Source organism: Gossypium hirsutum, chromosome D04 (genome assembly GCF_007990345.1).
Source record: "Gossypium hirsutum isolate 1008001.06 chromosome D04, Gossypium_hirsutum_v2.1, whole genome shotgun sequence".
Lineage (NCBI taxonomy): Eukaryota > Viridiplantae > Streptophyta > Magnoliopsida > Malvales > Malvaceae > Gossypium > Gossypium hirsutum.
Genome location: NC_053440.1, coordinates 57,803,678 through 57,819,726, shown reverse-complemented (window position 1 = coordinate 57,819,726; position 16,049 = coordinate 57,803,678). Strand labels below are relative to the sequence as shown.

Below are 16,049 nucleotides of genomic sequence, written 5' to 3'. Positions count from 1 at the left end.
TTTGAGCTAAGTAGACCTGTCCATGGGTCGGGCGGTCAGGCCCGGCCCGACGGCCCACCCAAAATATGGGAGGGTTCGGGTAAAAATATAGGCCCGAAATATGGGCTTGGGCAAAAAAAGAGGCCCGTTTAAAAAATGAGCCAGGCTCGGGCTCAACTTTTTTGGCCAGAGCCCGGCCCGAATATAATAAATATATGTTTTTTATTTTTTTTTTAAATTTTAAAATACTTTAAAAATATTTTTATTTTTATTTTTAAAATATTTTTTTTGTGTTTATTAAAAATCGGGCCGGGCCGGGCCAGGCTCGGGCTTATTATTTTTTCCGGGTCGGGCCTGGGAAAAATTTTAAGCCCATATTTTGGGCCGGGTCAAAATTTTTCTGGGCTCGACCCGAACCCGGCCCGGCCCATGGACAGGTCTAGAGCTAACTCATCTTCCACTTCCGCTTTCCAATTCAATTGCTTAACATAGGATGAAAACTTAATTGCAGAAAACGCGTCTTCTTCACCTAAAAAATCCTCAGTTGTGATCATAGGAAGTTCTAAGAAAATAAAATACGAGTGTATTTTCAAAATGTTTTGCTAAATATAAAAGGTTAAATTCTGTTATTAGTCCCTGCATTTTAGGGAAGTTATGAATTTAGTTCATGTGCTTTAATTTGATTAATTTTAGTCCTTGTGCTTTTTGAATTGGTCAGTTTTAATCCTGACTCAAACTGTAGCACTTAAACCCATTTGATTAATTCAATTACTAGTCCTATACTATGCATACAATTGTAGATTTAGTCCAGGCTCTTCAATTCGATCATTTTAAGTTCTTATATTTTTCGAATTTTAAAATTTCAATCTTTATGTAAATGACAATTGTTAATCCTTTAACTAGATTTTAAGGGGGTAATATGTGGAAATAACAAGCTAACATAACATGACACATATGATAATACGTTTGTCACCTCAGTTTTTTGGTCGTCGGCCGTTAAATTATTAACGGGAAGCTAGCTTAGCAACTTTTAAAATTGTCATTATAGCAATTTTAACCCTCTACATTTATACATTATATCAAATTAGTCTTATTCTAAAGAAAAGCAAAACTCTAAAAAAGACCAAATTACACGATGTGTAAATGTTAAAGGTTAGTTATTTTAGAACAAGACTAAATTGACACAATGCATAAATATTGAGGGTTAAAATTGTTATTATTCTAATTTTAAAAGATGCCGCATCATGCGATTTAACGTATGATGACCAAAAAGGATAAAATAAAATAATTAAGTGACTATTTTGTAATTTTTCATAATTATATGACCAAAAAAGAAACTTACCAATAGTTCAGTGACAACTGATGGAATTTACCCTATATTGAAAAGTATTTAAAAAAAAAGATGCCTTTCTTGGAAATTTAATTCACCAGCAAAAATTTGACTTCACCCTGGTCTTCCACTTCAACTTCAATGGCGGAAGCATACTTTTTTAGTGTAGAAAACGTGCCTTGTTGATCAAAACTGGAAAAAGAAATCCCACATCGAAAACTTCGTTTTCTTCTGCAAATCATTCAACACAGTAAATCCCACTGCAAAACAACCAAATCAAAATTTATTCAATGGAAAAACTAATGTCAGCTCTGGTTTTTTTGTTGCTCTTTTCATTCATCAATGAAACCGAATCAAGAAAAGATCCACCACCGATTTGTTCATCATCGTGCGGTGATTCACTCGAAATCCGCTATCCCTTCCGATTACCCAACGATCCATTCACATGTGGCGATCCCGGTTTCGAGCTTTGCTGCGAAAACAACAAGACGATCATGAACTTCCATGGCGGATTGTACTACGTGAAAGGAATTTCTTACGACGATCACACGATTCAACTCGTGGACGTCAATTTTTTCGACGACGGAAAGTGCAGTTTACCGAATAGATCGTTATCGACCGACGAAATCTTAATGGAAGACCGGTACCCGGGATTGGTTAATTTTACTTATTCGTACACTTTGAACTATGTTCGATGCTCGGACAGTTCGGTCGGTTCGGTCAATAACAGTATGGTTCCGTGTTTGACTCGGAATTCGTCTCATGTTTATGTTAATGTTACGAATTGGTCTAGTTTGACCTCATACGATGTTCCGAAGACATGTAAGGTTATTGCGATGGCGCCGGCGTTTTATGAAGAATCAGTGCCGGTGAACCCTTCGTATGAAACGGTGCTGAAAATGCAACAATCAGGGTTTCAGATGGTATGGTCAGTCGAGTGTCGGGATTGTAGAGCCAAGGGTCGGGGATGCATTTATAAATCCGCGGATACGACTTCTCTCTTCGAATGTGAGAAAGAATATGGTAAGTACATTTTTTTTTAAAGTTTTTCGGTTAAATGAGATATTAATTTGGATATAAAAAATTTAGGTCGATTTTCTTTGGCTCGAGTTATGTAGCTCGAGCTTAAAACAGATTGAATTTAAGTTGGTGCTTGACTTAGATAATTCGTAAACTTGATTGAAATTGGATTAATTATTGTTGAATTTGAGTTTAAGTTTGAGTTCGAATGGTTCAAGTTAGGTTCATAGATTCTAAAATGGTAAAAACACTAGTTTAGTCCTACCAAAAATTATGAGGTAAACTATATCAGTAGTCACCAAATTATATTTTTTTCTTGTTTGGTCACTCAACTATTAGTAAATTTTTTTGGGTTATTCAATTATAAAAAATTACAAAATGGTCACTCAACTATCCAATTTTTTCGTTTTGGTCGTCCAACTATATTGGATTTTTTTAGTATTTTCATTTTTACGTTAGCCAATTGGTGACAAAAAAGACAACTAAATAGTTGAGAGACTATTTTGTAACTTTTTATAATTAGATGACCAAAAAAACCCCATTAATGGGTAACCTCCACTATAATTTACTCAAAAAAAATCTAATTATGTAGCTCGAGCTACAAACTAGTTGCATTTATGTATGTGCTTGACTCGGATAACTCATAAACCTATTTGAAATTGGACTAGTCATTATTGAACTTGAGTTCGAGTAGCTCAAGATAAGGCATTGAGCTTCTAAAATGGTAAAATATTAATTTAATCCTTCTAAAAATTATAAATTTATAAGCTAATACAAAGGTAAATTGTATTTTTGACCTCCAAACAATTTATAATTTAATTTTCTCTTTGCTAGAAATGGTGAAATGTTGATTTAGTCCCTATATATATTATGAAGTTATAAGTTAATATAATTGTAAAATTACATTTGAGCACTCTTATAAAGTTATAATTTAATTCTACTCCATCCCTATCGGGATACCCAATGAGTCAAATTCGAGTATAGGAATTAAACTCGTTTTCTTAGTAAAAACAAATGAAGCTCGAACAATTCCCCTTTTATCTCAAATTGAGCTAAAGATTTGAAAAGTGAAATTTGATCGAATTCGAGTTGAACTCAATATCTGAACTCGAGTTAAACTCGGGTTTTTCAACATTTGAATCCTGATATTAATGATATTCTTCATTTCTAATGCAGATTATAATGCCGAACTTCGATATATATACACCGTTGTTGCAGCTATGTTTCTTGCCGGTATTTCTATCCGACGCTGATATGTGCCTTTCTCTTTATAAGAACACACGACAACATCCTAACCCTGTTTTCTTTTTTCTTTAATGCAGCAATCATTGGGTTCGTCAGATTCGTCCTTCTTCCACTGGTTGTATTTTCTTTCATTCTCCACAAATACTTGTCTACAAACAAAGATTACAGGTAAATTCGATATTTCGTATAGTCATATCATATTTATGCATTTTTTTTGAGCAAAAAAATGAATTAAGTTGATCTTAAGTAGAACAAGTAATCAAAGGAGTCATATTAAGTTCACCTTAGTACTCATTTTGAGCAACTCGTGAGCTTAATCGAACTTTTATTTATTTATTTTTAACAATCAAAATTGTGTATGGAAAAGTTTAGTTCGAGCTTAGAGTATAAGAATCTGAGTAATTAATGAGGGTAAAGTACACTCAATGTCATTAAACTATTAATAAATTTACGTTTTAGTCACTCAATTTTAAAAAGTTACAAAATGGTCATTGAACTATCCGAAGGTTTTTATTTAAGTTACTAAGCTATTAAAATTGTTGTTATATGACATTCTCTATTCATACTGCTTGCACCAATAGAAAATTCTTCTTTCCCTTCTCTTCTACAGTTAGGATTTTCTTTTATGAAACAACTTTGAATTTTACAAACCAAAATTCAAACAACATTCTTCCTTGATCTCCAACACTAACTATCAGATCAACTTGGATCTAAGATATGTTTTTCTATCGATCTATCGTATTGATTGTCGAGTCGTCACTTGGAGTTTACTAACTGAACTTTAAAAATAAAAACTTAACGGCCCGGTGACTTAAATAAAAACTGTCAAATAGTTCAATGACTTAAATGAAAACTTTTGAATAGTTCAATAACAATTTTTTATAATTTTGGGTGTAATTTACCCAATTAATTAAGCAAAGCTCGCACAGTTTGACCTGTGTTTAAAAGCTTGTGAATCCAGGGACGAAGGCAAAGGGGTAGGCAATGGCCTTGCCCCCCCCCCCCTTCCTAAAATAATAGATTTTTCATCTAGTCCTTAAATTTTTATGAAATTATATATTAGTATAATAGTAAATTTGCACTTTTAACCTCCTAAATAATTTATGATTAATCTCTAACTCCCTAAAGTAATTTTCTGGCTTCATCCCTGCATAAGTCATATTCTGTTATATTTTCCAAACCATATAATGGTATCGTGTTTCCTGTTTAATTACAGGGAAAAGTCTTCAGATATTCAGCAGCCATTAACACCAGAAAGGTATAATTACACAGATATACTTTCAATGTCAAACAATTTCAAAGACAAAATAGGGGAAGGCTGTTTTGGTACAGTTTACAAAGGACAACTTCATGATGATTACTCCGTTGTTGTTAAAAAGCTTGAAAGCTTCAAAGTAAGTGAAGAACATTTCATCAATGGTGTTTCAAGAATCAGTGGGATTCAACATCCAAATTTGGTACCGATACTAGGGTTTTGTTCTGAGGGATCGAAACATGTTCTTGTTAACCAATACATGCCTAATGGATCTCTCGACAAGTTTGTTGGAAATTCGGATTCGTTTAGTTGGGAGAAAGTCTGGGAAATTGTGCTCGAAACTGGGCAAGGGATCAAGTTTTTACATGGACGATCTGGAGGTGGTATTATTCATTTAGATATTAAGCCTCGGAATATACTGTTGGATGGGAATTTCAGACCAAGGATTTCAGATTTCGGGATAGCAAAATTGTGCCGGAAGAAGCATGATCTCGTATCATTATATGGAAGAAGTGAAACAATGGGATATGTGGCACCTGAATTGATGGTTTCAAGGGATTTTGAGGCAGTTTCATGCAAATCCGATGTCTATAGTTTCGGAATGATAATCTTAGAAATGGCTTGTGGAAGAAGGCATGTCGATGTTGATGCAATCAATTCGAGCAAAGTGCATTTTCCTACTTGGGTCTATGAACTAAATGAGAGGGGAGATTTAGAGTTTGAGAACCTGACGAAAAGTGACACCATGATAGCCAGAAAGCTGTTCGTAATCGGGTTATGGTGCACTCAAACTCGGCCATCAGATCGTCCCTCCATGACCAGAGTCCTGGAAATGTTAGAAACGGACCTTGATGATCTTGAAATGCCCCCGAAGCCAGTCTTCATTTCGGCTCAACACCTGCGTGAGCGTGAATTGGATTCTCCAAAAGAGATGCTATTAGCTGAGACAATGGAGAGAAGCTCATAGTAATATCAAAGCATTTTTCATCACTCTAAGCTTTCATCTATACACTGACATATATGTTCTTCGCAACATTGGTTCTTGTGTATCCTAATATAGAAAAATTCGCATTTTCTTCGATTCTAACATCCGAAAGATGTTATAGAACAACATATCAAATGATAAAGATTTGCTACATAAAATGTCATTGATGTCAGTTTAAAGATACCGAGCCAGTCTCTAACAACACTTTTCCAGGTGGATGAAAGGAGATTATCCAAACAAAATCCAACAACTAAAAACTCACCCACGATTTTAAACCGGAATAAACAGGATGTTCTTAAAGCATGAGCACAAATGAAAAACTACAAGATTCGAACAAAGATGGCCATGGGTATATATACATGTGAAGTGATGGAGTTCGACTATCATTACTACTACCTGATAGTAACAAACTTGTTGGTACCGTGTCTTGCCCAATGACTCCTCAAATCAATCGGATTACTGAAGTTATAATTTTCAGCTGCAAGTTTCTCGAGGACCTTCTTGAATGCCCCCTGACTCATTTTACGGCCAGCAATCCTCGCACCACGTCTTTTGGTGCTCATTGGCAAAGGATACATGGATACGTTTGTAGTACAACAAGCAGACTGCCAACCACCAAAGCCCCATCGATAACATTGCTGAGCGGTTCCGGTGCACGAGCAAACCGGAATCGGAATGCCTGAAATATCCATGAAATACCTATTTATTTTAAAAACGATACTCTTCTTTGCTGATTTCACCCGTTGAAGTGTAGAATTGGCATTTTCCTTCGGCTTCTTAGGCTTTTTGGCCTTCGGCATCTTAGGGGCAGCTCCACCCTGCCTTTTCTTCGGTTCAACACCGTCCTTATTAGCTGGTGGCTCTTCAACACTACTTGCCACCCTCTCATCTCTTGTTGAAGAATTAGGTGGTGACCGCAAAATTGGCAATGAATAAGCTGCCGATGTTTCCGGATGAACAGCGTAATTAGGAGTGGTGGCTGGAAACATGCTGAAAATCTTTTCTCTGTCGGCAATCTAACTATCCCGAACATAATTCATGGGGATATGTGCCTCAGAAACAACAGGGTCCTGCTGGTGAAAGGCGGTATTGGTAGTAACCATGAGATTGGAATCACGGCTAGGAATAAAAGACTTTGCATCCCGTTCAACCATGCTCGACATTAGCTGCAGACCGAGATGTCCTTTAAACGACGGTTCGTAGTAACCCCAATTACGCATATTCAATGCATTGTCATCCATGAAGCTACTACATATAATTAACAACACTAGAAATTATTAATCTTTTACCATGATTCAAAATTTTCCATTCAATGACATTCGAGTACTGTTTAACACTCCCATTGAATAAGCAACAAATATCACAGGGAAACAAAATAAAAAAATAAGGGTTAATATAACTTCTAGTCCTTGAACTTGGCCATTAGGCCACTTCGATACCTGTACTTTTTTTGTCCACTAAGCTAAACTTGGTAACTAAGTCCATTTTGGTCTCTGAACTTGGATTCCATCAAGATTTAATCATGCAGCACAATCTCAAAATACCACATTATCAAAATTTCACATTTACCAAGTTTAGGGACCAAAATGGACATAGTTGTCAAGTTTAGGTACCAAAGTAAACCTAACTATCAAGTTCAGGGACTAAAAGTTAAATTAACCCAAGAATAAACATCAAAACAAAATCTAAAAAGCTTCAAATAAGAAATGCATTGCAGTTACATTAAAGGGAGATCAAATACAGATCCAAGTACATACGAAGCTAAATAAAGATCAAACAGAGACAGCACTTAAAAGTCAAAGAGTGATATATAATCTGTTTGGTTCCCGAGAAAATATGTTACATTTCTAACACTAAAAATCCAATGAGCTAAATTATGGAAACCAAAGATCTCAATTCACTGTATATGAACATATGGCATAAAATGGAAAAAAATCTAAGAGTCCAAAGCAGCAGAAATGGAAACTTTCAGATTCAAACTTAATCTTCAACTCTCAAAACAAATAAACATACAATTAAATATATAAACAAATAAAATAGCTTAACAATGGAGTTAGGACCCATATATCTATTATCCAGTATTTGTTTGGGAAAGAGAAAGTGATGAGAGATAAAAGAAGGCCAAAAAAAAAAAAGGAAAGAGAGATGGAAGTGAGAGGAAAGATAAAAAAAACCTTACTTTGAGGGTGTAAATAGCTCTTTAGCGTTTTTGCGCTTTTCTGGAGAGAGAAACCTCATAGAAAAAAATAACAAAATAACTGAAAGAGAGAGACACTAAAGTTTAAAAGTGTAAAGAAATAAACAAGGGTTTATTTACTCTTTGGCCCTTAAATTATATCTATTTTTCTATTTTGATACCTAAACTCTTTATTTTCATTTTGGTACTTAACTTTGCTTTGTTATCTATTTTTTGTACCTAGAAGCTAACCGCTTTTTTTTTTAAATGGCCAGTAAGAACGTATATGAAAAAATTATAAAGAAAATTGTCAAAATTTGTAAACAATAATTAAGTTTTTAAAATTTATTAGAATTTATTTAAAATGATAAAAAATTATTTAAAATATTAAAAACTGGTAAAAATTACTGAAAATTATAAAAATAAATACATTAAAATTTGTAAAAATATATAAAAATAATTTTAATTTTTAAAAATGTACAAATTATTAAAAATTAAAATTTAAAAATAATAAAAAAATTGTAAATATGGTTAAAAAGTGATCTTAGCCACTTATATTATTTTGTACTACATTAATTTTAAAAATCAAATCATCATATTTCATGCTTCATTCAAGTAGACCATGTCGGATGTGAAATAAATTAAATGCATAATGACTTACCCGATCCTCCAACTTTTCAAAAAAAATATTTTAGCTCTATATTTAATTTTTTACCTCTTTTAGCCTTTGAACTTGCATTGTTTGTCAAATCACCCCAAAATGGATTAAAAAAAAGTTAACGTTGGTTAATTTTGCTAATATGGCATCCATGTAGCAATCCACGTGTATGTCACATTAGCAATTAATTAATTTTTTAAAAATATTTTTTATAATTTTTATACTTTTTTAATAATTTTGATTTTTTTATTTTTTTAAAATTTAAAAGATTATTTAATTGTTGACATCGCATACACATGGCAATCCACGTGTATGCCACGTTAGCAAAGTTATAATTTTATATTTTTAATAAAATTAATAATTTTAATTATCTTTTTTTTAATTTAAAATTTAAAAGATTAATTAATTGCTGCAATGTTAACAAATGTTAACTTTTTATCTATTTTTGGATGATTTGACAAACAACGCAAGATTAAGAGCTAAAAGAGACGAAAAATTAAATGAGGAGCTAAAATGACTTTTTTGTAAGGTTTAAGGGCCAAATAGATCATTATGCCAAAAAAACTTAATAGCTAATGACCTAAATAAAAAAAACTTTCAAATAATTCAGTGACTTAAATGAAAACTTTTGAATTGTTCGATGACTAATTTGCAACTTTTTAAAATTGAGTGACCAATACATAAACTTACTAATAATTTAGATTAATTATATCAAAAAAATTATATAAATTTAATTATAAGGTATATAAAATATTAGTATAAAATAAATTTTAAATAGTGATACAAACTTTGAATCAGTTGAAAATAAATTTAATATAATTTTTTTAATCAAAATACACTATATTGAATTTTTCCATATAAAAATGGATTCCATTTTGATAAAATACTAACTTAATAAATGAAGTCTTGAATTTTTTATTCAGTGTATTTTGAATATAAAAATTACACAATATATTTAAATTTAATTTCAACCGATTTAAAGTTTGTACCATTATTTGAAAATTATTTTACACCAATATTTCATATACTTTATATTTAAAATTAATTAATTTTTATATATAAATTATTTGAAATAATTAAAAAATTGTTCAAATATGATTTAATATGGATTGAATGAATAACTTAAACTTTAGAAATGCCTTATTACTATTAGAAGTATTCATGAGCAACACTAGGTTGAGGCTCGATTTAAAAAATAGAATACTTCAAATTCGTTTAGCTGAATTTCATTGTTTAAAAATAATAACAAATCATTTTATATTTAAATTTAATCATAAACATAATATTAATATATATTTTTTAATTTTATTATTTAAAAAATAAAATTGGCCAAAGCCAAGCCAGCCCACCCCAAAACGAGTTGAGTTGATCGGGTTGGTTGGATTACATGGCCCATGAACACCTTTTATCACCATTCAATGACCATTTTAGTGACTTAAAATGAAAATTTCCGAACAGTTCAGTGATAATTTTATAATATTTTAAAGTTAAGTGACTAAAACGTAAACTTACTAATAGTTTAGTGATATTAATTGAATTTACCCTAAAATTTATGACTAATTTAAAATCTTTACGATAATTCGACGACGTTGACCGGAATTAACCCAATAGATAATAATTTTAAAAAATATATTTAACCTTTCTGTATTTGTTTAGAGTTTTACACTGTAGACTTCAGTCTCTATCTCTCTTTCTCTTTCTTTTTATTTAGGTTTTTTTTTCTCTGTGGTTTCTCTCTCCTCTTTCTCTCTCCAGAAAAAAGGCAAAAAAAAAAACCCTAAAGAGCTATTTTACACCCCCAAAGTAAGTTTTTATCTGTCCTCTGACTTACATCTCTCTTTCCTTTTTATTTTTTATTTTAATTTTTCCTTCTTCTTTTTTGCTTTCATCATCTCTCATTGCTTTCTTTTCTCTAACAAATACTGGATAATAGATATATGGGTCCTAACACCTTTGTTAAGCTATTAATATATTTTATTTATATATTTATTTGTTTGTTTGTTTTGAGATTTGAAGATTGAAATTTTGAAGCAGGTTTAGGGTTCTTATGAACTTCCCAAATTGGAAGCTCAAAAACAGGATTTTGTTTTTTGTGGGGGGTTTTTTCAGCTTTATTTAGTAGATCTGATTATGGGTTTTGATTCTTGGAAAATTTGGATCATGGGAAAACGTGGGCAAATTAGAACTTAGTTTGAATCTGAAAGTTTCCATTTTTTTTTTCTATTGCTATCTTTAGATTTCAATTTATGCTGCTTCGGAATCTTAGATTTTTTTCCTTCCATTTTTTGCTATATGTTCATTTACTTATTTACTGTGGAATGTGATCTTTGGTTTCCATAATTTAGCTTATTGGAGGTTTAGCGTTAGAAATGTGACTTATTTTCTTTCCATTTATATTCTCGGGAATCAAACAGATTTATATATCACTCTTTTGACTTTTGAAATGCTGTTTTTGTTTGATCGTTATTTAGCTTTGTATGTAATTGGATCTGTATTTTATCTCCGTTCAATGTCATTGCAATGCATTTCCTATTTGAATCCGATGTTTATTTTGTGGGTTAATATAACTTCTAGTCCCTGAACTTGATAATTAAGTTCACTTTGGTACTTGAACTTGGTAACTAGGTCCATTTTGGTTCCTCAACTTGGCAAATGTAAAAGTTTGATGATGTGGCACTCTCAGATTGTACTACATAATAAAATATTGATGGAATCCAAGTTTAGAGGCCAAAATGGACTTAGCTGCCAAGTTTGGGTACCTAAATGGAGAAAAAAAAGGTAAAGGTACCAAAGTGGACCTAATTGCCAAGTTCAGAGACTAAAAGTTATAGTAACCCTTATTTTCTTCCGATTTTGTTTCCCTGTGGGATTTGTTGTTTATTCAACTGGGCGTGCTAAACAGTACTTGAATGGAAAATTTTGAATCATGGTAAAAGATTAATAATTTCTGTTGTGTTGTTTAACTATATGTAGTAGCTTCATGGATGACGATGCGTTGAATATGCGTAATTGGGGTTACTACGAACCGTCGTTTAAAGGACATCTCGGTCTGCAGCTAATGTCGAGCATGGTTGAACGGGATGCAAAGTCTTTTATTCCCGGCCGTGATCCCAATCTCATGATTACTACCAATACCACCTTTCACCAGCGGGACCCTGTTGTTTCCGAGGCACATATCCCCATGAATTATGTTAGGGATAGTTGGATTGCTGACAGAGAGAAGCTTTTCAACATGTTCCCGGCCACCACTCCTAATTACGCCGTTCTTCCGGAAACGTCGGCAGCTCATTCATTGTCAATTTTGCAGCCACCACCTGATTCTTCAACAAGAGATGAGAGGGTGGCAAGTAGCGTTGAAGAGCTGCCAGCTAATAAGGACAGTGTTGAACCGAAGAAAAGGCAGGGTGGGGCTGTCCCTAAGATGCCGAAGGCCAAAAAGCCTAAGAAGCCGAAGGAAAATGCCAATTCTGCGGTTCAACGCTTGAAGCCAGCAAAGAAGAGTATCATTTTTAAAATAAATGGGTATGAAATGGATATTTCAGGCATTCCAATTCCGGTTTGCTCATGCACTGGAACTGCTCAGCAATGTTATCGATGGGGCTTTGGTGGTTGGCAATCCGCTTGTTGTACCACAAATGTGTCCATGTATCCTTTGCCAATGAGCACCAAAAGGCGTGGTGCAAGGATAGCTGGCCGGAAAATGAGTCAGGGGGCATTCAAGAAGGTCCTCGAGAAACTTGCAGTTGAAAATTATAACTTCAGTAATCCAATTGATTTGAGGAGTCATTGGGCAAGACACGGTACCAACAAATTTGTTACTATCAGGTAGGTTTAAAATTGGTGGTAATGATAGTCGAACTCCATCAATTATGGTCTGCTTCACTTGTATATATTCCCATGGCCATCTTTGTTCGAACCTTGTAGTTTTTCATTTGTGCCCATGCTTTAAGAACATCCTGTTTATTCTGGTTTAAAGTCGTGGACGAGTTTTTAGTTGTTGGATTTTGTTCAGATATTCTCCTTTCGTCCACCCGGAAAGTGTTGTTAGAGACTGGCAGTTGAATGCTGCTTTTCCTTGGTATCTTTAAACTGACATCAATGGCATTTTATTTATTCCCTTTATTAGCATAAACTTGTGAATGATGATTATGTAGCAAATCCTTATCAATTGGTATTCTGTTCTGACATCTTTTCGATGTTAGAATTGAAGAAAATGCAGATTTTTCTACGTTAGGATACTTAAAAGTTTTAATTATACGAGAACCGAGGTTGCAGAGAACATCTATGTACAGTGTATAGATGAAAGCTTAGACTGGTGAAAAATGCTTTGATATTACTATGAGCTTCTCTCCATTGTCTCAGGCAATAGCATCTCTTTTGGAGAATCCAGTTCCGACTTTGTTTCACGCAGGTATTGAACCGAAATGAACACTGGCTTCGGAGGCATTTCCGGATCATTGAGGTTCATTTCTAACATCTCCAGGACTCTGTTCGTGGAGGGGCAATCCGATGGCCAAGTTTGAGTGCACCATGACCTGATTATGAACAACTTTTCTTCAGGTTCTCAAACTCTAAATCTCCCCTCATTTATTTCATAGACCCAAGTAGGAAAATGCACTTTGCTCGAATTGATTTCATCGACATCGACAGGCCTTCTTCCACATGCCATTTCTAAGACATTACAAAACTATAGACATCGGATTTGCATGAAACAGCCTCGAAATCCCTTGAAACCATCAATTCTGGCGCCGTATGTCCCATTTTCATATAATGAGACGAGATCATGCTTCTTCAGGTTCAATTTCACTATACCAAAATCCGAAATCCTGGGTTTGAGATTCTCATCTATGTAAAATCTCGATCCCTTGCCCGGTTTTGAGCACAATTTTCCAGATTTTCTCCCAACCAAACGAACCCGATGTTCCACCCAAGAGATCCATTAGGCATGTATTGGTTAACAAGGACATGTTTCAATTCCTTGAAACAAAACCCTTGAATTGCTACCAAATTGGGATGTTGAATCCCACTGATTCTTGAAAAACCATTGATGAAATGTTCTTCTTTGAAGCTCCTAAGCTTTTTTTAACAGCATTGGAGCAAACAACATAGTTCGGAAAAATAAGACACACGAGCACAAGACGGGATATTCGAACATATCAAAATCTATTTAACACATTATTTGTTTGTCTCAAACTCGATTGAATATTATTTTCCAAGTCTCAGTTCAGGTCGAGATACAGCGAGCTTGGCTTAATTAATTACTCGAATTTCAATACTCTAGCTTGAACTAAGTTTTTCTGTATAGAGTCTAGCTCGAAATGAGTATTTAGATATTCTTAATGCTTTAAATATTTAAATATAATTATGACACGAACATGATATGGATATATGAATAAATTAATATCTATGTAACACAAATTATTTACGGGTCAAAAGTTAATATAAACCTAAAACATTGTAAACATGATTACTTTTGCTTGGATCAAACTTGATCGAATTTTATTTTTTAAGCTGAAATTCAGGTCGAGATATGGTCGAACTGTGTGAGCTTTGCTTAATTAATTATTTAATTCCAATACTTGAGCTCCAGCTAAGCTTTTACATGCACAATAACTTAATTAGGCAAGTGAGTTGCTCGAAATGAGTATTTAGATATGTTTAATATGACTCTTATTAGCTCGTTTAACTCAAAACTAACTTGATAAGTTTCTAAATCGAATTCAAGTAGTTTGTAATTGTAAGTGTTTTATAACACCAGTATATAAACTGACAAATATGAAATACTTCAAATATAATTATGAAAAAATATATATGAACTTGATACGAGTATATGGATTTATCTAATAATAATTTCTTGTGGACGAATATTTGTGGAGAAAAGAATACAACTAATGAAAGAAGGATGAGTCTGATGAACCAAAGCATGCACGTGTATATATTTGTGGAGCTTAGGATGTTGTCATGTGTTTTTATTTAATAATAATAATAATAATAAGGACGTTGTTAGCATCGGCAAGTAACGTTGGTGCAAGGATGGTGTGTATATATCGAAGTTATACACCATAATTTGCATTTGAAATGAAGAATTGAATGAATATAAGGATTCAAACGGTAAAAAACTCGAGTTCTAGGCTTGAAGTTAAACTCGAACTCGATTAAATTTCACTTTTAAATCTTGAGCTCAATTTGAGATAATGGTTGAATTGGTTGAGCTTCGTTTTTTAAAAGGAAAACTAAAAAAATGAGTTTAATTCCTACTCCAATTTGGCTTGTTGGGTATCACGATAGGGGTGGGCAGAATTAAATTATAAATTTACAAGAGACTTCGGAGGTAATTTTAGAGTTATATTAACTTACAACTTTATAATTTATATAGGGACTAAATTAATATGTCACCATTTTTAGAAGATAAAAAATAATTTATAAATTTTTACGAGGTCAAAATGTAATTTACCTTTGTATAGTATTATACGATTTTAGGAGCTAAGGATCTGTTTAACCCTTGGCAACATCCCTACATCTTGAGCTACTCGAACTCAAGCTCAATAATGATTGATACAATTTCAGTTAAGTTTATGAGTTATTGGAGTCAAACACATACTTAAATGTGACTAGTTTGTAGCTCGAGCCTCATAACTCGAGCTAGACAATAACTAATCCAATTATTTTATCCGAATTTGGGTAATTTAATATCTCATTTAATCGAAAAAATAACAACAAACGTACCTTATTCCCTTTAAAATTTAAAGAGAATATTTGTATCTACGGATTTATAAACGCCTCTCCGACCCTTTGCTCTGCAATCTCAACACTCAACTGACCATATCATTTGAGACCCTAACCACCGAATTTTCAACACAATTTCATATGAAACTATTTGATGCGATGGTTAGTGCTGAAGATTGGAAAAGGAAACCATTTGAATTTTCGTTCACGGAATTATGACATTTTAAGTTATTTCAAGAAAAAAAATTAAATTGTAGAAGAGAGGCAAAATGGGAGCTTTGGATTGGTACATGTAAATAAAGAATGTCATATAATAATGATTTTAACAGCCTAGTGACTTAAATGAAAACTTTCAAATAGTTCATTAACTATTTTGTAACTTTTTGAAGTTAAGTGATAAAAATGTAAACTTACTAATAGTTGAGTGACTTTGGTAAAATTTACTCTTTTTTCAACCACGTTGCTTGCTGCGACCTTTTTGCCTTACAGCTGTGAAACGGACTTGGGTCACTCTCAATCTCATCTTTTGCTCTGCTTCTCATTACAACTGTCAGATTAATCTGATAGTCCCCCACTTTGAAAATTTAAAAGCTTTCAACGGTTGAGATTTAAGGTGCATGTAAGATCAAAAACAGGGTACGAATATTTTATGTTTAATAATGGGTCCCATGTTTC

At 33.1% G+C, this 16,049-nt stretch overlaps 2 protein-coding genes and 1 pseudogene across 3 annotated transcripts; 2 read left to right on the top strand and 1 right to left on the bottom strand.

Moving 5' to 3' along the window:
- The first annotated feature begins 1,400 nt into the window (after positions 1 to 1,400).
- On the top strand, positions 1,401 to 5,997 carry LOC121216007 (LEAF RUST 10 DISEASE-RESISTANCE LOCUS RECEPTOR-LIKE PROTEIN KINASE-like 2.7). The gene is made up of 4 exons (XM_041091086.1): positions 1,401 to 2,332; positions 3,506 to 3,562; positions 3,652 to 3,742; positions 4,791 to 5,997. The coding sequence occupies exons 1-4, from the start codon at positions 1,600 to 1,602 to the stop codon at positions 5,794 to 5,796; spliced, it is 1,887 nt and encodes a 628-aa protein (XP_040947020.1). The 5' UTR covers positions 1,401 to 1,599; the 3' UTR covers positions 5,797 to 5,997.
- Positions 5,950 to 8,064, bottom strand: LOC121216008 (protein BASIC PENTACYSTEINE1-like; annotated as a pseudogene).
- A 2,243-nt stretch (positions 8,065 to 10,307) lies between these two features.
- On the top strand, positions 10,308 to 12,770 carry LOC107898748 (protein BASIC PENTACYSTEINE2). 2 transcript variants are annotated; one of them, XM_016824271.2, is made up of 2 exons: positions 10,308 to 10,451; positions 11,622 to 12,770. In XM_016824271.2, exon 2 carries the CDS (start codon positions 11,629 to 11,631, stop codon positions 12,475 to 12,477), a length of 849 nt encoding a protein of 282 aa, XP_016679760.1. In that variant the 5' UTR covers positions 10,308 to 10,451; positions 11,622 to 11,628; the 3' UTR covers positions 12,478 to 12,770. The 2 variants fall into 2 exon arrangements, with proteins under 2 accessions (XP_016679760.1, XP_016679761.1); XM_016824272.2 differs by having other exon boundaries at positions 10,316 to 10,451; positions 11,625 to 12,770.
- Positions 12,771 to 16,049: the final 3,279 nt, after the last annotated feature.

Coding starts and splice junctions, on each gene's coding strand:
- LOC121216007 (XM_041091086.1), top strand. CDS start 1,600: ATGGAAAAACTAATGTCAGCTCTGGTTTTTTTGTTGCTCTTTTCATTC. Junction 3,563..3,651: donor TGCAGCTATGTTTCTTGCCG/GTATTTCTATCC, acceptor TCTTTAATGCAG/CAATCATTGGGTTCGTCAGA. Junction 3,743..4,790: donor TCTACAAACAAAGATTACAG/GTAAATTCGATA, acceptor GTTTAATTACAG/GGAAAAGTCTTCAGATATTC.
- LOC107898748 (XM_016824271.2), top strand. CDS start 11,629: ATGGATGACGATGCGTTGAATATGCGTAATTGGGGTTACTACGAACCG.